General features: G+C 45.9%; 1 protein-coding gene across 3 annotated transcripts in view; it reads right to left on the reverse strand.

The window, feature by feature from the left end:
• FGF14 (fibroblast growth factor 14) overlaps nt 1-20,132 on the reverse strand; it is a 659,990-nt gene that overhangs the window by 115,550 nt on the left and 524,308 nt on the right. For all 3 annotated transcript variants that reach the window (XM_074983168.1, XM_074983157.1, XM_074983159.1), the window contains one exon: nt 7,448-7,551. In XM_074983168.1, coding sequence (XP_074839269.1) covers nt 7,448-7,551 — 104 coding nt within the window. The remainder of the gene's footprint in view (nt 1-7,447; nt 7,552-20,132) is intronic.

Below are 20,132 nucleotides of genomic sequence, written 5' to 3' on the forward strand. Positions count from 1 at the left end.
GTGGAAAACATTTTTGTGGACTGGCTGCCCCAACACCACCTAATAAGAAAACTTGCTGACTGCACCATGTCAACTGGTCCCTCAGCTGGCCCCTGCCTCCTGAGCTTTGTTGGGGTGCCAGCCCCTAGCAGCACCTATTTTTGGGGCTGCCACCCCCTGCCTAAGCACAAAAGATACAGAACAATGTCAACAGGTTATGGGGGGGCTGGCCCCACAGAGGGCAGCATGAATTTTCTGGGCTAGTATTGTACCTTAACCTGTGAAATGCAGATCATGAAATTAATTAAATCAAGATAAAATTTGCTGCTTACCTTCCTTCCTATTCTCAAACCAGCCCCACCAAATAACTAATGTTAACTCACAGCGTGTGGATAACAGTTCCCTTTATCCAGGCTTTGTTAGTCATATCCATATAAGCCATAAGATCTTCAGGGCTGATTCTTTACACAGTGACTATTACGGCAGGGCAGCGATCTCAGCTGGGCCCTGAGGCACTACAATATTGCAAATAATAACAGTGAAAATATTATACTTGTAATATTTTGTCTCAGTGTGGTACTAATTTTGAGGTTCTTCATCACTCTTATTATTCCAAAGGATCTAAGGAATCAAAAGTATTTTTTCATTTGACTTTGATTTAGATACTATACAAATTTATCTGTATAATACTGATTACTCTCTGTCTCATTCTCTTCCAGTGTGTGCTGTCTACAAACCTATATGCTGGAGGCGGCAAATTGTTCTCTTCAGACAAGTCAATTACGGAGGCTTAAAGAAACGGTGGCAACCGCGCAGCAGCTGAAATGCCAGAAGAAACCCTCCTTGCTGAAGATTCTTCCCACTGAGAGTTGCTAGGGGCTACTGATGTTATAAACAGAGCCTGATAACATGCACTGACATTTTCGCTAATTCCAGAAAGCTTCAGCATAAGCTATTATCTTACAACCAGCAAAGTATTATGCATCCAGCTTTTGTTCAAATTAAATCTGTGTGATGTAACACAGATTAAATCAAATTAGTACTTTACAAAAGAACAAAACCATGGAAATATGTATGGGGAGGGCTGGAAGTTTTTCTAGATCTGGTTAATGTCTCTCTTTTATCCATTTTAATTTTCCTCATACATTCATAATTTCTGAAAAGGGGCTTGTCTGTGCAGGGCAGTTAGGGTGCATCTACAAAGCAAAGTTATGTCAGAATAATGGCCACTATTTTGGAATACCCTTGCTAGTGTCTACACAACGCAACTGTTATTTCAAAAAAATGTTGAATTAGTGGGTGGCTTATTTTTAATTTGGTAAACCTCATTCTATGAGGAATTGTCTCTATTTTGAAATAGGTATTTCAAAATAGGGGTTGTGTAGATAGGAAGTAGGAGCTATTTTTACATAAGCTATAGTATGCCTAAGGGATCTATTTTGAAATGGACTCTACTTAAAAAATATATGTATATAAAGTTGGAGATACACAGCTACTAGAACTGGAAGGGACCTTGGGAGGTCATCTAGTCCAATCCCCTACCTTCTTGGCAAGACTAAGCACCATTCCCAAAAGCTATTTGCTCCAGATCCCTAAATGGCCACCTCAAGGATGGAGCTCACAACTCTGGGTTTAGCAGGCTAATGCTCAAACCACTGAGGTACCCCTCCCCCATACCTAAACACTCTAGTTTGAAATAGCTGAGGGCTATTTTGAAATGCATTTTTGTGTGTAGATGCGCTCTTTAAAATAAGCTATTCCAGAAAATATTTTACAGCTTATTTTGAAATAACACTGATGTTTAGATATAGCCTTAGATATAGTATGCAGTAAGCCAGAGTGTGAATTTCAAGCACACTGGCTTCTTTTTACTACCACAATATTAGAATACTTTTACTGTGTGTTAAGGATGCCCGTGGCCGGTTTAGCTTAGTACACTTCCAAACATACTAAATTATTGCACACAAAGGCATTCTTAGTGCACAGAAGAGTGTTCCTCCTTATGAGGAGTACAGAGTAGCTAGTGCCTCCAAGCTAGGGCACACGGCTGTTGTGCGATTTTTTACAGTGTAAACAAGTCCTCAGTATTTGACCTCACTACTCTCTTGGGATAAAAATCACCTCCATGTTCAGGCAAGAAAAGACTAGCAGAATAGCCAGTCCTTGGCTGCTCACAGACTGAGTTAAATTCTAGAACAGGGTATCTCAAATATCATTGCACTGCAACCCTCTTCTGCCAATTAAAGTTACTACGCAGCCCCAGGAAAGTGAACTAAAGCCCAAGTCCCAACACTCTGGGCAGGGAGAACAAAGTCAAAGTCCTACTGTCCTAGGGGTCTTGAGCCCCTGAACAGCTGCAATCAGAGATTTATAGAATCATAGAAGCTAGAACTGGGAAAGACTTTGAAAGGTCATCAAGTCCAGTCCCCCGCCCTCATGGCAGGACCAAGCATTGTCTAGACTATCCGTGATGTATAACTAACCTGTTCCAATGATGGAGATTCCACAACCTGCCTAGGCAATATATTCCATTGTTTAACCACCCTGACACTTAGGAAGTTTTTCCTAACATCCAACCTAAACCTTGTTTGCAGCAATTTAAGTCCATTTCTTCTTACACTATCATCAGAGGCCAAAGTGAACAATTTTTCTCACGCCTCAACATCCTTTTACATACTTGAAAGTTCCTATCAAGTCCCCTCTCAGCCTTCTCTTTTCTAAACAAACAAACCCAGCTTTTTTCAGTCTTCCACCGTAGGTCATGTTTTGTTGACCTTTAATCATTTTATTGTTCTTCTCTGGGCTCTTTCCAATTTCTCAACTTCTTTTTTGAAATATGGTGCCCAGAACTGGATGCAATACTCAATTTGAGGCCTAATCAGCATACAGTAGAGCAGAAGGACTACTTCTTGTGTCTTGCTCACAAAACTCCAGAATGATATGTGCTTTTTTTGCAACAGTCACACTGTTGACTCGTACTTAGCTTGTGGTTCACTATGACCCCTAGATCACTTTCTGCCGTACTCCTTCCTAGACAGTTACTTCCCATTTTGTATATGTGAAACTGATTGTTCCTTGCTCTATATTAGTTTTTCAGGGATATGGGACTAGCAACAAAGCAGGGTTTAGCCAGCAGAGGCATGTCCACACATCATCTTTACTGTCAGCATGATCCTCTGCTGAGAGTGAAATCTCACGCAGCTATACTAATTGGCCATGCAAGTGTGCTAATGAGCAGCCACATGCAATTGCAAGACTGCTCATTAGCACGGAGCTGCCAGGATAGCAGCTCCGTGTAGATGTGGCCACACACAACCTTTATTAGTTAAGTGTTCTCAGTGTTGGAATCATACTTTCAAAAAACAGCTTCTGCTCCAAAAGTTTCATAATAAGCTTTAGCCATAATGTTTAAGCTGAAATAGGAACTGTAACACAACCAGAACTTCACTTACATGAGCATCGCTGCCATATTATAAAATATGACTTCAGTATTTTGAGGTGAAAAATAATGCCAAAAAATGGAAAACTCAACAAAAAGACTGTGATATATGTTGTTTGCTCTACAACTATAAAAACAATATTTGTCCCCAGAGGACGATATTTCACAGCTTCTGGGTACAGCGTACCTTAATCTTGATTCAAGGGGACATGAACGTATCTTATTCACTGAGATAAGGACAAACTCTTCTTTCTGAAACAGGTGCTCCCTTCCATGCTTTTATATTTTATTTTCAAATGTATTAGTCTCTACTCACAAAATATCTGATTCCAATTCAAGAAAGCACAATAATAATTCTTACCCCAAAAATACTTATTTGAACTTTGGAATGGACAAGTGTTTTCCTAGTAATTTTTTTTAAACTGTCAGTCTGAAATCTTACCACAGATTACCACATATCACAAACTAACCTGTTGAAGTTGTTGACATGGGACACCATGATGGTCAAAAATATATCTGGGTTGAAAAAAAAACTGGATAAATTCATGCAGGATAGGACCATCAGTGGCTATTACCCAAGATGATCAGGGATGAAACCCCATTCTCAGGGAGTCTCTAAACTTCTGATGGCCAGACACTGGAAGTGGAAGAAGGGGTGAACTGGCCCATAATTGCACTGAAATGTACATTGCCCTAAGTTCTCGTACAGGGCACTGTTGGACTACAGACTGTGCCAAACTGGGCAAGATAGACCATAGACTGACCCTTAAGGGAAACACTCATGTTCTCATTTCTATTAAATAAAAAATTGTCATTTTCAGATAGATTTTGGCATGCATTGAACCTAAAGACTCTTCACTGTATTTGGTATTATTTTAATTTATCTTCACAAATAATGTTTTTTCCTTTGATTTCATATTTATGTGGAAAAGGAGAAAACAGTACCTTCCCAAAACAGTATATATTGTTTTCCTTGCCTTACATAAGGAAGAGTAACAGACTGAGCCACTCTCCCTAAAGTACATCAATGTAGCAGAAAATGGTAAAAATACAAATGTTTACATTATGGCATGAAAAATGCAATTAAGAGTTGTTGTCAGTAAGAACAGAAATACATATGTAAGTCTTAAGTTCTGAAAATCCAACTAATATAGAGCATACAATGGGCTCAAAGCCCTAACCACTACCCATCCACATTACGTTTCTCATATGATTAGTTCCCTTTAAATCAATGGAGCTACTTATATGCATAGGCCACATCTACACAGAGCTGCTCTCCCAGCAGCTCCATGCTAATAAGCAGTCTCGCAATTGCAAATGGCTGCTCATTAGCATACTCACATGGTTAATTAGCATAGCTGCGTGAGATTTCACTCTCAGCAGAGGATCGTGCTGGCAGTAAAGATGTCGTGTGCGCGTGCCTCTGCTGGCTAAACCCTCCTCTGTCGCCAGTCCCTTATTCCTGATGTGCTCCATATTAGTTTTTCAGGGATAAGGGACTAGCAACAGAGTGGGGTTTAGCTGGCAGAAGCACATCCACACATCATATTTACTGCCAGCAGGATCCTCTGCCTAAAGTGAAATCTCACATGGCTATGCTAATTAGCCATGCAAGTATGCTAATGAGTAACCATTTACAATTGTGAGATTGCTCGTTAGCATGGAGCTGCCAGGAAAGCAGTTCCGTGTAGATGTGGCCACACACAACTTTTATTAGTCAAGTGTTCTCGGTGTTGGAATCATAGTTACTACGGGTTTTATTCTACCATCTTTGCTCTTGTTGATTACTACCTTGCATAGCAATTAGTCATAGTGATTTCAGTGGGACTCTATTTGGAGCAATACGTGAACAAAGAGTGAGACAATCCAGCCACATACATTTTCCCACTCTCCATAATTACAGCCTAGCCAATAAGCTGCTACGTGTTCTGAAAAGAGATCATGTCCTGAGAACATCTCTGGAAAACACTCCTTAGTGTTCATTAGGCAGGGATGAGAACACCGCAGCATTACTGTTGGGCAGCAGGATAGTCATACTACACTGAAGAAACAATCACCATGACATGAATTCCATAAACATAAAACCTTGAGGAAAGGAGAAGTCAGTTGTGCTCTAGCTTTCTTCATTGCAGGGAGATATTGCATGTTGTGTTATATTTTTCTGTGACAGAATTTCCAGTGTCACGCTAAAGAAAACAAATCTTTCACATCACATTTGTTGGGGATATCCAAAGCTGTGTCTACACGTGCACGCTACTTCGAAGTAGCGGCACTAACTTCGAAATAGCACCCGTCGCGGCTACACACGTCGGGCGCTATTTCGAAGTTAACTTCGACGTTAGGCAGCGAGACGTCGAAGTCGCTAACCTCATGAGGGGATCGGAATAGCGCCCTACTTTGACGTTCAACGTCGAAGTAGGGACAGTGTAGACGATCCGCGTCCCGCAACGTCGAAATTGTGGGGTCCTCCATGGCAGCCATCAGCTGGGGGGTTGAGAGACGCTGCCTCTCCAGCCTGTGCGGGGCTCTATGGTCACCGTGTGCAGCAGCCCTTAGCCCAGGGTTTCTGGCTGCTGCTGCAGCAGCAGGGGATTCATGCTGCATGCACAGGGTCTGCAACTCGTTGTCGGCTCTGTGTATCTTGTGCTGTTTAGTGCAAGTGTGTCTGGGAGGGGCCCTTTAAGGGAGCAGCTGGCTGTTGAGTCCGCCCTGTGACCCTGTCTGCAGCTGTGCCTGGCACCCTTATTTCGATGTGTGCTACTGTGGCGTGTAGACGTTCCCTCGCTGCGCCTATTTCGATGTGGTGCTGCGCAACGTCGATGTTGAACATCGACGTTGCCAGCCCTGGAGGACGTGTAGACGTTATTCATCGAAATAGCCTATTTCGATGTCGCCACATCGAAATAGGCTACTTCGATGTAGGCTTCACGTGTAGACGTAGCCCAAAAGACATACTATGGTTAGGCATTTTTCTTGGTGTTGACATTCAACATTAGGATACATTTTTTGCCTTCTAATTAACTTTCCAATGAGAAACCACATATTTAAAACAAAGAGAATACTTTCCTTCAGGGTAGAGAAGCAAAATCTAACAATTTCTTCTCAAGACACACTGGAAACAGAGCATTATATATTAACTCAGTGCAGACTGGAATATCATCTGACATAATACATTTAAAAAGCATGAGATACAATGGGAAAACAACATTCAGTGAAATTTAAAAAAAAAAGTCCGTAAACACCTGGATGATATTGCCATTGAGTTAGCCCCTACTATAACATTGAGACTTTTCACAGCCATAACACCACCACACTTTGATGTATTAGAATTAACTGATTTGAAATACCTTAAGCTAGTTTATTTAGCAGCATTATTTTGCCTGAAGGAACTATTTTATCTTTTTTTAGCCATATTTTTGGAGTGTATTATTCCATGAAATTCTTACTGAACAATTTGTCAAAAGCCTCAAAATCATACGATGATATTTCATTAATGCAAATGATATTTCAAATTCTAATATTCCTAGCCATTCAGGAAAAAAATATGGTATACATAATCAAAAGATATTGATCTAGGACACAAATGTAAATTACATTACAGAAGTACCTTAAATTTTATTGAACATTAATACTTTAAATAATTTCTGTAGCAAATGTTTAGATCCTAAACAACATGCCAGTAATGAAAGCACTGCAGATACTTACAGGAAAATTCTAGAGTATTTAACTGAAAATGATAACCTATCTGTGGTTTTACTGAACCACCCCACAGATTTCAGTAGCTAAATATAACCAAGCTACAGAAATCTGTGGAATGCTTTTAAGAAAATTCTACAGTAAGGGTAGCATTTTCTGTCAAACCCTACAAGTTTTAAGAGCAATTTTAGAGAATTTTAAAAACATATTGGTTTAATCTCCATTCATTTCTATAGTGCTTATTGTAAATGAGGTATGTTTCATTCCCATACACATTTCTGTTTTGGATATGTGTGTCAAAAGGTTTCAAAATATCTACAGCATGCTACTCACTGATGTGTAGAGGAATCCTTCTCCATTGAGGGCAATATACAATCCTGTTTTTACACCCTGGATAGCGACAACTCGTAGTCCCACTGGTATAAGGTTGAATAGCGCTGTAAATATAAACATAATCTGTCACGGCTGAGCACACATACTTAGGGTATTTGAATAACCAAAATCCAGAACAAAGAACAACTGTTACTGCCTCCTCAAAAAACTCTGATTTCAATACAATTTTAATTAGCAAAGCATAGCTACTGATTAATACTTATGCTTATTTTTCTAATTTAACTTGCAATTATTCCTGTAGCACTTTGCCATTGGCACAATTGGCAGCTCACAATAAAAAGGGTATCTTAGATGACTGCAAAGAATACAGTAGCAGCACAATTTCAGTGAATGGAAAGTGATATAACCATCTAAAAGTGGAGAGAACAGAAACAATTTCTACGTATAACATTTTGGAATGTATTAGTTTCCTGATAGTGAAAATGCAAGCATATATTATTTTGCAGAATGGAAATCTTTCAGTTTTGCCCACAGTAATTTTTTTTCCTTAAACACTTAAACATTACTGTGCTAAGAGGCACCCACCAATAAAACTGCTGAATTTCATTATGGTTATGGCTCCAGATCTAAAAATGCGATGGACATTTTTGTCAAGGGCATCTCTGATATAAGCAATGGTACACTAAGTATATGGGAAAGCACTGATGTTTCTATGCAGAAAAGTCATCCAGCACAGATCTGAATGGAACTTGAGCACATGCATGTGCATGAGCTGCCCTGAAAAAAAAAACCGGGGGGGTAGGATTCATAAATTGAGGCTTTAAACAGAAACCGCTAATAACAGTTTTAGTAACTATGGTGCATAGATTTAAGATAAAACACATCAATAATTTGGCTGAAGGAAAACAATATAAAGGTACTAGTAGGGGAAAACAATGTTTAAAAGCCTCAAAACAAAAGCAGTATCAAGAGAAAAACATCATGGCATTAAGTTAATTGCCAACATTTAAGAGCCAACAGGATGAAGATGTTGCTTAATGATGGCATAAATGAACAAGCAAGTTTAGAGATCTGGTGGCAGCAGGTCAAATTGCAAGTTTAAAATGGCAGGTCGCACTTGTGCTATGCTACAAAGGAAAGATGGTAAACGCCATTTATGTCTCACACTCTGCAAAATACCTGGCAGAGGATGACTCCTTGAAAAAGACTTTTGCGTCATGAATGACCAGCCCTCTGCTTAAAAAGGAAATACACAAGGATCATAAAATATTAGTTTTATGGTAAATGTGATATGGAGCAACTTTTATGCCAAATTACAGCAATAAGCATGTGTGACTTTCCTGATTTAGATTATGAGATAAGATGCAAACTGTCCATCCCTTAGGGTACGTCTACACTGGCAGTCCTCTTTCAAAAGAGGTATGCAAATAAAGTAAATTGAAAATGCAAATGAGGTATAAATTTGTGTACTTGACACTTCCTCTGCATATTCTTATTTTGAAAGAGCTTCTTTCAAAAGAAGAAAGCAAGTGTAGACACTGCTTTCGAAAGTAAACCCGTTGAGGGAAGAAGGATTCTTTTAAAGATGGGTTTACTTTCGAAAGAGCAGCATCTACACTGGCTTTCTTCCTTTGAAAGGAGCTCTTTCGAAATAAGAGTATGCAAATAATGTGCCAAACATGCAAATGTATACCTCATTTGCATTTTCGATTTACCTCATTTGCATATCTCTTTCGAAAGAGGAATGCAAGTGTAGACGCACCCTTAAGCTGTGTCTACGCATGAGTGCCCTTTCTAAAGGGTGAAAATCGAAGTTCAGCGGTCGAAATAGCGGCTGTCGAAAGGGAGCACCCGCTGCCATTTTTCAGATCAGCACTTAGATCCGCTCTTTCCAAGCGCCGTCGAGGTCTTTCAAAAGAGAGCATCCACATGGCTCCAAGCCCTCTTTCGAAAGAAGGGAGGAAGAAAACACCGCAGATGGGGTCCCGTGGCCGACAAGCCTTTCCGGGGCCGCAGCCAGCCACCTCCTTTAAAGGTCCCCTCCCTCCCCACAAGCCAAGTGCTGCCCAGTCTTTCCCAGCCTGGCAGAGCCGACTCATGTCAACCATGGAGGCCCAGCAACAGCTCCTACAGGACACCCTCATCATGGACGCCCTGCTGGCAGTGCTGTGCACCCTCGCCGCAACTGCACCCGAGCTTATCAGGTGGCTGGGCAGTCCCCCTGGGGCCACGGGGCTTCCCCCTGCAGTCATTGCCGGGCACCCCCCCCAGTGCCCCAATGCCTCTAGACCCACCCCAGCAGCACTGACTGGTGGAAGCGCGTGGTGCTAGGAGAGTGGGGCAAAGAAAGGTGGCTGCGGAACTTCCATATGTCGAGGCAGACCTTCAACGAGATCTGCCACTGGCTCACCCCCATACTCCATCACCATAACACCGGCATGCGGCCAGCCCTCACCCTGGAGAAATGGGTCGCGATTGCCATATGGAAGCTGGCCACCCCAGAATCCTACCACTCCATGGGACAGCAGTCCGGGGTGGGCACGGCCACCATCAGGGCTGTACTTATGGAGGTAAGGTGGGGCTGGGTGGGTTGGGGGCGTGGGACAAGGCGAACCCTCTGCTGCAAGTGGCCAGATGGGGCAGGGGCTGGAAAAGTGGGGGGCAGGGGCTGGATGGGCCCAAGGCGGAGGGAGATGGCTGCCACACCCACATTAAAGCATGTATCCCCCTTCCCCCTCTGCAGGTTGTCAGGGCCATCAACACAATGCTGCTCCAAAGGGTTGTCCACCCAGGCGATCTGGACAACCCCATCGCCAGCTTCCAGGACCTGGGCTTTCTGAACCGCATCGGCACTTTGGATGGCACACGCACATCCCCATCTGCACCCCGCCACACAGCGCCGGCCAGTACATCAACCTGAAGGGCTACCATCCGATGGTGCTCCAGGCCCTGGTGGATGCGAGGGGCATGTTCACTGACCTCTAAGTGGGCTGGGTCGGCCACACCCACGACGCCCGGGTCTTCCGGAACTCCGGCCTCTGCCGGCACATGGGGGCCAGCATGTTTGTCCCCCAGTGAGAGATCCCGGTGGTGGAGCACATTATCATGCAGCTCTGCCTAGTGGCAGATGCAGTGTACCCCCTGCAGCCATGACTCATGAGGCCGTACAGGGGACACATGCACCCCACCCAGGAGGCATTCAATGAGCGCCTCACCCGTGCCCGCAATGTGGTGGAGTGTGCCTTTGGGCGCCTAAAGCGGCGGAGGAGGTGCCTCCTCATGCAGCTGGAGGTTGGAGTCCTCAGCATGCCCCAGGTGGTGCGTGGCTGTTGTGTCCTCCACAGCATAGTGGAGGGAAAGGGGGACACCTATGACCCCAGGGGAGGACCCTCCAGCTGGTGCTGTCTATGAGCAGCTGGGCACTGCCCCATCCACCAGGCCCACTGGGATGGCCACCACATCCGGGAGGCCCTTAGGCAGGCCTTTGCTGATGGCCACCTCTGACCGCATGCACACCCAAATCCCACGTATAACTGCCACCCACTGTCCCCGCCACCCCCACCAGCACCGCACCCAGACAGCCACCACCCACCATCCCCCTGAGGAGCACAGCACGGAGTGGTGAACGATAAAGAAATGTTTATATAACTATTTTTGTTGATAACTATGTAGGGGGGAACCTAACTCAGAGCGGGGTGGGATGCTTATTCCCAGGAAGGGGTGTTGGGCTGCGAGCTCCGTCAGCTTCTGGAGCCCCTGCCTCCCTGGGTGCGGGGTTCCCGGCAGGGAGGGGAGGGTGCAGGTAGCACCAGCAGGTACTGCCAGTGAGTGGGCCTGGTGGGGGCGGAGGATGTGGGCTCAGTGGGGGCGGAGGGGGCAGGACCAGCAGGGGAGCTGCAGGGGTCCAGGAGGCGGGCAACAGTGACCGTATGGTCCTGGACGGCATGGCCAATGCCCTCTGGGGTGGACAGCAGCCTATCCCAGGCTGTCCTCCACTCCATATTGGCCTGGGCGAGCCACAGATATTGCTCGGCCACCTCAGCCTGGTGCTGGCTGGCTGGATCCTCCTTAGCCCAGCAGGGGGCCCTCTGGCCACGGCCCCGACGGCGCACTGTCTGGGGTGGCATCCAGACATCTCCGAGGGCTGCGGGAGGGCTCTTGGGGATGAGGGACGGTGTAGGGCTCTCCCAGCCCACAGATGGTGCGGCTGTGTGGAGAGGAGGAGAGCATGTCAGTAAGGTGCCCCAGATGGAGGAGACCTGGCTATGGCCCACCCATCCGAGCCCACTCCATGGGGTCCCCGCCCTCCCAAAGGAAACTGACCCCCAGGGGACACTGATCCGCCCCCCCCAACAGGTTGGGCCTCATGGCCTAGGGGGTGCATCCAGGGGTCTTTCCTGCAGGTGGCTCTTCCCAGCCCGCAGTGTACGGGCCCCAGGCGCTGTCCAGCACTGACCGGCTGCCACCCCTGTGTGACTTGTGGCGCTGTCGACTGAGGGCGGGTGCTGGGTGTCGCTGATGCGCCACCGCGGGGTGCCACATCCCATGTGAGGGGTGCCCTGTGTGCGGCCCAGGACCACCGGTCCCATGTGCGGGCGACGAGCCATTGCGTCGCCCCCACCCTGTGGAGTAGGTGTGCACCCCTCCCTATACATACCAGAGGGTCTCTCGGTGACCTCTGGGGATGTCCGGCTCCCTGTTGCCCGGCTGGAGGAGCGGGAGGGGATCATGATGGTGAGGTCCCCCTCCTCACTCGACCACTCAGTGGTCCCTTCGACCTCCTGGGTCCCCGGTCTGGGCTGCTCCTCCTCCTCCTCCGGCTGCAGTTCCTCAGTGGAGGTGTCCAGGAACGCTGGGGTTGGGGAGCTCTCCTGGGGCCCCAGGATTCCCCGGAGCTCCCTGCAGAAGGGGCATGTCGTTGGAGCTGCCCCAGAGTGTCCGGCCTGGTCCCTGGCCCGGGCATAGCCCTGGCACAGCTCCTTAACCTTGGAGCATACCTGCTCCGTGGTACGCTCTGGGTGGCCCCTGGTGTGGAGGCCCTACACCACGTGGCCGAAGGCAGTGTCATTGCACCACTTGACCCCCATGTGGTGCAGGACGTCCTTGTCCTTCTACAGGCCGAGGAGGTCCCGCAACTCCCACTCCGACCACGAGGGGGCCCTTTTTATTTTCTCCCCCGGTAGTCCTGGGAGCCGTGGGGGAGCTCAGAGGGGGGACCGTGAGGCTCACAGGGGGGCTGGCTGCTGGCTATGCTGCGGCTGGAGCATGCAGCTGGAGCATGTGTGGAGGCTGCTCCTAGCATGCTCTCCACTTCCTGCCATGGGTTTCCTGCGTGCATGCGGCTTTAAGGCAGCCCAACACTGGGAACATAGAGCCCCACAGCTGACAGCTGGAGCAGCCCCGTGCTCCAGCTGTCCAGTGCCATGGCGGACCCGTATTTCGAAAGAGCAGACTGTGGAGCATCTACACGTGTATTCTTTTGATTTACTATTTCAAAAGGGAGTGATCTTCCTGATGTGGGATTGGGGTTCGGATTTCGAAATCTAAGGCCCATTCTTTCGATTTTCTTTCGAAAACGGGTTTACATGTGTGGACGCTCCTCCCGCTCTTTCGAAAAAGGGCCACTTATTTCGATTTTTTGTGCACGTGGAGACACAGCTTTAGTGTCTGGGGAACAGCCCTCAAGTCAGAGCTTATGTTCGATAGCCTTTAAACACTGGATGAGCTAGGAATTGGGAGAGGCATAGGCCCTTTGATGAAAAGAAAAATACAGTCTGTATATATACCACAGACATATAAGCCTGTGGACCCAGCAAGTCAAGTTTCAGGAACTTAAACTGAATTTCAAAACACCCACAAAATGGTAGTGCGTTGCTCCAGCATTTGGAAAGGAATGTCATATATATGGCAAGAAAGCATACTTCATGGCACAAACCCTCACTAAAATCCCAGAATTCAATCTCATGTCAGCAACAAGGGAAATGTATTCCCTAGGAACAAGGCAGGTAGGTAGTCAAGGTACTCCAGGTGGGTCAGGGCAATGGCTATAGAGATATAAAGGAGACAATATTGACTCACAGAAAGCTAACCACATCTATGTAAATTAAGCAGAGCATATAATATGTCAGAATGGTAATACCGTAAAATAAGCTCCCAACATATACCAACAAGATTATCAGGAATATGCTCATGCAATAGAATAATACATGAAACATGCTCCTGTTAAGAAGTACAGTGAAAAAGTTGGAAGGTGCTGTGAAAAAGCAACCTACATCCCACAACTGCAGAATGAAAAGGAAGCGCACAAGCAGAACTCCAGAAGATATAGAAAACAAACTGATAGATTTATATAAGAGAAGAATTAAGAGGTGTTATACAGAATGTTATACATAAGCCAAAACTCTAATTAATATGTATTATTTGTCTTGCTGTAGCTTCCAAGGGACCTCAGTCAGACAGGGGGTGTTCTTATTGGTCAAGTCATTGTACAAACATATAGTAAATTAATTCACCTAATCTATTCTGAAACCAGATGCTGTGAGTGTTAAAAAAAAAAGAAAAAAAAAGGAAGGGACAGAACTGTCATAGGAGCACCTGGATTGCAAATTTTGATGATTTCTGAAAGGTCCAAATTATCTGAAAGTTTTAAAATAGTAAGTGACGTCAGTTATCCCCAGCTGCCACACAGCAAAGACACCATTCTTTGGATGGCTTCTTCTTCAGTGTCACAGCAGAATTGGGCCTTGTGTAAGAGATCTGAAGGAGGAGAGAATCTGGATAATTAAGCCTCACAAAAGAATGTAAGGATATTATTCCATTGCTAAAGGGGTTCTTGAAAAGATACAGATATATTCACAGAAGAAGCAGACAAATGGGCAATCAAGACTGAGATTAAAAAGAAAAAGCAAAATAAAACTGTAGGAGGAAATCTGGATGTGCATTAACAGCACAATGTTTGTACAGCACCTAGCACAGTGGAGTCTTCAGCCATGACAATAACAGACAGAAGAGGGCATATATATCCTGACTTCTAGTCCAGGTTCTTAATGGGCACTGAGTAGGAAATAGAACAACTTCATTAAAGAAAGATGGACAATAACATAAAACATCCAGGAAAACTGTTAAAAATATCATATCCAAATCACAGAAATTTTTTCAAAAGTTTTGGAAAGTAAACTTCAGTGACATTAGTTGAGAAAAAAAGCAGGACTAGAGTCAGACAATGACAACCCACGATGAAGTTGCGTAGACCTGAAATAATTAAAGTGTTTTTTTTTAAATGCAAACAATGAGAAAACAAATTGGAGGTGTTTGTTTTTATTAACCCCTGGGGGTTTAGAAAGCCCAGAGAGAGGTATTTAATTATATGTCTTTTTAAGGCCATCAGATTATAACCTTTGATCCTCTGCACTGCAGGAATTAAACTAGTGCATGAGCTGTTAAAATATAAAGCAAAATATTGCAACTCTGCTAACAAAGGGCACTGGTCCAGTGCTTGAGAGCACACCTAGATTTCATTCCACAAGACACTGAATTGGGGCAAAGGAGATTAATGTGCATCAAATACTAATACACATATGCCCAGCATAACTCTTTTGGTGCACACTGATCTTAGCAAAAGTTCCATGGCTCAGGCTCAGTATGGGATAGCCACATGCTCTACACCATTTTGACAGAACCTGGTTGTGCAGTACTCCTCACTGAGGACTATTTCCATGCCAGCACCAGCTTGCAACTTTGAAACTTCTAGCACAACTGTAATCCCATTACTCTCTCACTAAAGACTTAATTGAGCTAGGAAGGCCCAGCTCATAGCTCGGTGTAAACATAATTGCATGGTCTCAATCAGTGAAGTACAAAGCTTCCCAGAGTTTCTCAGCATAAAAAATTAACTACACAGGGGGATGGACGTGGAGCTACAGCTCTGTCTCCTCCTCACCACTTTAAAGAACACTTAGTCTCTCTGGCGTAGTAGCTATTAATCAGCAAGCAAACCTGTACTGCTCAGAGTTTGCAATTTCTGAACGAGTTTTATGGGGGGGAGGGGGGCGGACATCAGAGCATCCTCCTCCTGTACTGCACACGTAGGAAAAGGCCAGGAAGAATGTGACCCTAAGTAAGACTTGAGAAATGGAGTCAAATAAGTCAGTCAATGGAAAAGTGCTGCTGACTCACAGGCTGTGCCCATTCCCCTTAACTAGGTACTCAATTTTTTTTTTCATATTTTGTATGGCATCTTAACAGAGAGAGCGCCTTATGAATTATCCCTTTGTCCTATTTATGATTGCGCAGTCATGTCCAATCACCGTTGCAATAACATAACCCCACAACTACGGCAACTGCGTACAAATTTTTCTTAGAAAGTTATTTAATGTTCTCTTGGAAACACGGCACTGGCAAAATTCGTATTTGTGTTCAGATGAGATCCATGGATTTTGGTAAGGCTGAAGCATATATAAACACACTTCACTCTGTGCATATATGTACACTAACATAATTTTGAAAAAGCATTCTAACACCTCAATGGTCTGCTGAAGTAATTTAAAATTTGAAATTTCTGGAATTAGAGAGGTGATTTTGGAGGTCTCCTTTAAAGTCTTTTTGGACATGTTTGATTCATAAACTGGACTGTCTCATCAATATATTCTTCAGTGCAGCTTGCCGGAGATAGGCTGCTAAAACCTGTGAACATTTGGTCTGTATTGCACATGCACTGTACCAGCGCCGTCTATGAGAGGGAACAACAGAAGGCCCTTACTTTCTCTTTGGCCACGTCTATATCGACAGCCTCTGTTGACAGAGGTCATTGTCAACAGAGAAACCTCAGCAGTACCTCTGTCGACAGATAGCGTCTACTCACAAAAGCAGATAGAAAAAGCAAGCTGCTCTGTCGCCAGAGGGCAGCCAGACTGCCCTGCCCTCTCTCGACAGAATGGCTGACCCAAAGCTCTGCAAACAGGGCTGCCTGCGGAACCGGAAGCTCTCTCTGTCGACAGAAGTGTCTACACAGACACTCTGTCGATGCAACACTATGGTCAGAGGCATTATACTTGATTGGGAACAGGGATAACGCTGCCAATTGAACAGCTGAGTTTTGTCAACAAACTCTCAATAGAGCACTTTAACCATATAAACACTCAGCAACTTTTGTTGACAAAAGCTGCCCATGTACACGCAGCCTTTGAGCCTACGTAAAGAGACAAAAAATGGCTCCTCAGTCAAAATACCTTTTGACCTGGGAAAATAAGCAAAGTAATGGGAAGGCAGGAGAGACAGTCAAAAGTGCCCAGTCAGGAACCCAATTCCCCTGCTTATGGTTGTTAATAATTTTGTGTTCTTCCCCATACTTATTATTGAGCAAGCTCTTTTATCTGACTGAGAATTTATGCAAACTGAGATTAAAATACAGTTCTCTAACCTGACAGGCCTTAATGTCAGTCATTTAGCCCAATCTCCATCACAGAGGCTACATGTACACTACAGAGATCTTTCGAAAGAAGCCCTTCTGGAACATCTCTTCTGAAAGAACTTCTTTCGAAAGAGCGAGTCCACACAAAAAAAGCACATCAAAAGAGTGATATGCTCTTCCGAAAGAGAGTGTCCGCACGGTCCCAGGGAATGGGCCAGGGTATGAAAAATCAGGCCCCGTGAGGACTGTTCTTTCGGAAAAAGGGCCCTAAGGAGCATCTACAGACATTTTCTTTCTAAAGAAGATTTTCAAAGGGGACGCTCTTCCTGAAATAGGAGTGGAAAAGTGCTTTTGAAAGATGCATCACATTCTTTGGATTTAGTTTCAACAGAACACTTTTTGTGTGTAGACGCAAAATGGGATCTGTCAAAAGAGCCCCCTGATTTCAAAAAATCTTTTGAAACAACTTGTTAGTGAAGATGCAGCCAGAGAGTCTGCCACATCTAAGTATACAGCTATGCTGTGTGTAACATGGGTCTTTTCACTAGAATTTGTTTTTCTTAAAAAAGGGGGGGACTGGGAAATTATATATCAAAAAACCTCCACCACTAACTGTCTTCAAAAACAGAATAAATCAAGTTGCAAAACCAAGTACTCCAAAAAAAAAAAAAAAAAAAAGAAAAAGGAAATGCCTCTATCAAGTATGAGTGTGTAACCTAAATTAATTCCTGTTCTCTTTGATTATGGGATCACATATTACATTTTTCCCCAGGATATGTGTCTCATTCGGTGGGCAGTACAAACCTGCTCTCGGGATGAAACAGGGTTATTTATTGAAGGAGCTTGTTGCTCGTAAGATCCTTTCCTTTGCTGCAGAAGTTGGACAGCGTGTAGTGATAAGATAACTGGCTGCAGGAAGAGCATGAAGGTGGCTGAATACCACCCTGGATGCAATATTTGGGTTTTTCGCTCACCTTTGCCACAGAACTCCAATGTGATTCTGGGGAAATTGGTGGTTTTTATTGTATTCTTGTATCTTACTTTTTCTGGCAGGGACAGGTGGAGTGGCACCTGCAGATCTGTATTCAAACTGGACAGTCATGGAAGAATTCCAACCAAATAAGCCTCATCCTAGAAGAACAATGGAATGGCTGCAACTTAGGCAACTTTTTTCAGGTCTGAATGTTAATCAAGCTGCAGACAATGTGAGGGGGGCGGGGCGGGATTAGAAGGCATGACTGGGGAGGAGGAAGGAATAAAAGAGTGGGTGAAGTGGAACCCTGGACTTCCCAAATAAACAAGGACCAAATTCCAAAACATTCTTGAAACAGCAAGTAAACTGAGACAAGGTTCTTCCTTCCAAGATCCAGAGGAGCCCAGAAGAACACCCCCAACATGCTGGTCCAAACACATGCACCTGGGTTATGTCTCTATGGTTACGTCTACACGTGAAGCCAACATCGAAATAGCTTATTTCGATGTAGCAACATCGAAATAGGCTATTTCGATGAATAACGTCTACACGTCCTCCAGGGCTGGCAACGTCGACGTTCAACTTCGACGTTGCGCGGCACCACATCGAAATAGGCGCTGCGAGGGTACGTCTACACGCCAAAGTAGCACACATCGAAATAAGGGTGTCAGGCACAGCTGCAGACAGGGTCACAGGGCGGACTCAACAGCAAGCCGCTCCCTTAAAGGGCCCCTCCCAGACACAGTTGCACTAAACAACACAAGATACACAGAGCCGACAACTGGTTGCAGACCCTGTGCCTGCAGCATGGATCCCCAGCTGCCGCAGCAGCAGCCAGAAGCCCTGGGCTAAGGGCTGCTGCCCACGGTGACCATAGAGCCCCGCAGGGGCTGGAGAGAGAGCATCTCTCAACCCCCCAGCTGATGGCCGCCATGGAGGACCCAGCAATTTCGATGTTGCGGGACGCAGATCGTCTACACGGTCCCTACTTCAACGTTCAACGTCGAAGTAGGGCGCTATTCCGATCCCCTCATGAGGTTAGCGACTCCGACGTCTCGCTGCCTAACGTCGAAGTTAACTTCGAAATAGCGCCCGACGCGTGTAGCCGCGACGGGCGCTATTTCGAAGTTAGTGCCGCTACTTCGAAGTAGCGTGCACGTGTAGACACAGCTTATGATAGGCATTTATCAACAGAAGTTTTTGTCAGAAGATATCTTACAATAAAACTCCTGTCGACAGATCGCAGCCAGACTGCCAAACACATCAAGTGATGCACTCAGTTGACATAGAGCGGATGGACTGCCTGGCCACTTCACTTTCTTGACAAAACAGCCAGCCAGGACCACAGCAGACAGGGTCACATGCCTGACAATCCCTGACAAGATGCGCCTTTAAAGAGCGCACGCCCCCAACACCCATTCCTTGCCCAGGCTGAGGTGTGCCCACCTCCACGAGGGACAGCACAGCTGCCAGGGCACGGCTTCGACTCTTTCTGGGAGACACGGTTCTTTCCACTGAACCTTGGGGCAAGAGCAGCCCCTGGGCTTGCATTAGCCCCACACAAATGTGCCTCAGCCTTTGTTGTATCCCCTCATGGCTGTCCTCCTTTTCCTCAGGGTGGACAAGCCTGACGCAACCTTTGAGGAGCTCATGGTTGGGGCTGGACAGTCTCACCTGTTCCCTGCGCCCCCCCCCGCCACACAGATGAACAGATCTGGAGGCATTGGACCATTTCCGACTGGTGAGTCTGACTGGTGGTGGGGCAGTGGGATGACCAGCAGTGGCTCCAGAACTTCCACATGTGGAAGACCACATTCCTGGAGCTCTGTGCCTGGCTCGTCCCCGCCCTCCAGAAATAGGACACTCAGCTGCAGCCCACCATCCCCATGGAGAAGTGGGTCGCACTGACCCTCTGGAAGCTCGCCACCCACGATAGCCACCGCTCAGTGGGAAATCAGTTTGGTGTGGAGAAGTCCACCATCAGGGCCCCCTCCTGGAGTTAAGGCACTCTCAGCAGGCTGAAGTCCCTGCATGGGCGGAGTGTGTCCCACCAAAGGGGAACCCTTGGGAAGTGGGATCAGGTATACAAGGGGTGGGATTGGGATGTGGGGGAAGCCCCGTCCTTGGGGGACCATGCCATCCCACCTTCACACAGACCTACTGCTGGGGGAGTAGCCTCACAGGGGAGACTCCCAGAGAGCTCAAGGGGTGTGATGGGAGGGGGACAGGGACCCCCTGGGGCCCAGACACTCCCTCCCTCAATCACTGACATGTGTGCTCGGTCCCCTCCCTCTGCAGGACAT

Source organism: Carettochelys insculpta, chromosome 1 (genome assembly GCF_033958435.1).
Source record: "Carettochelys insculpta isolate YL-2023 chromosome 1, ASM3395843v1, whole genome shotgun sequence".
Lineage (NCBI taxonomy): Eukaryota > Metazoa > Chordata > Testudines > Carettochelyidae > Carettochelys > Carettochelys insculpta.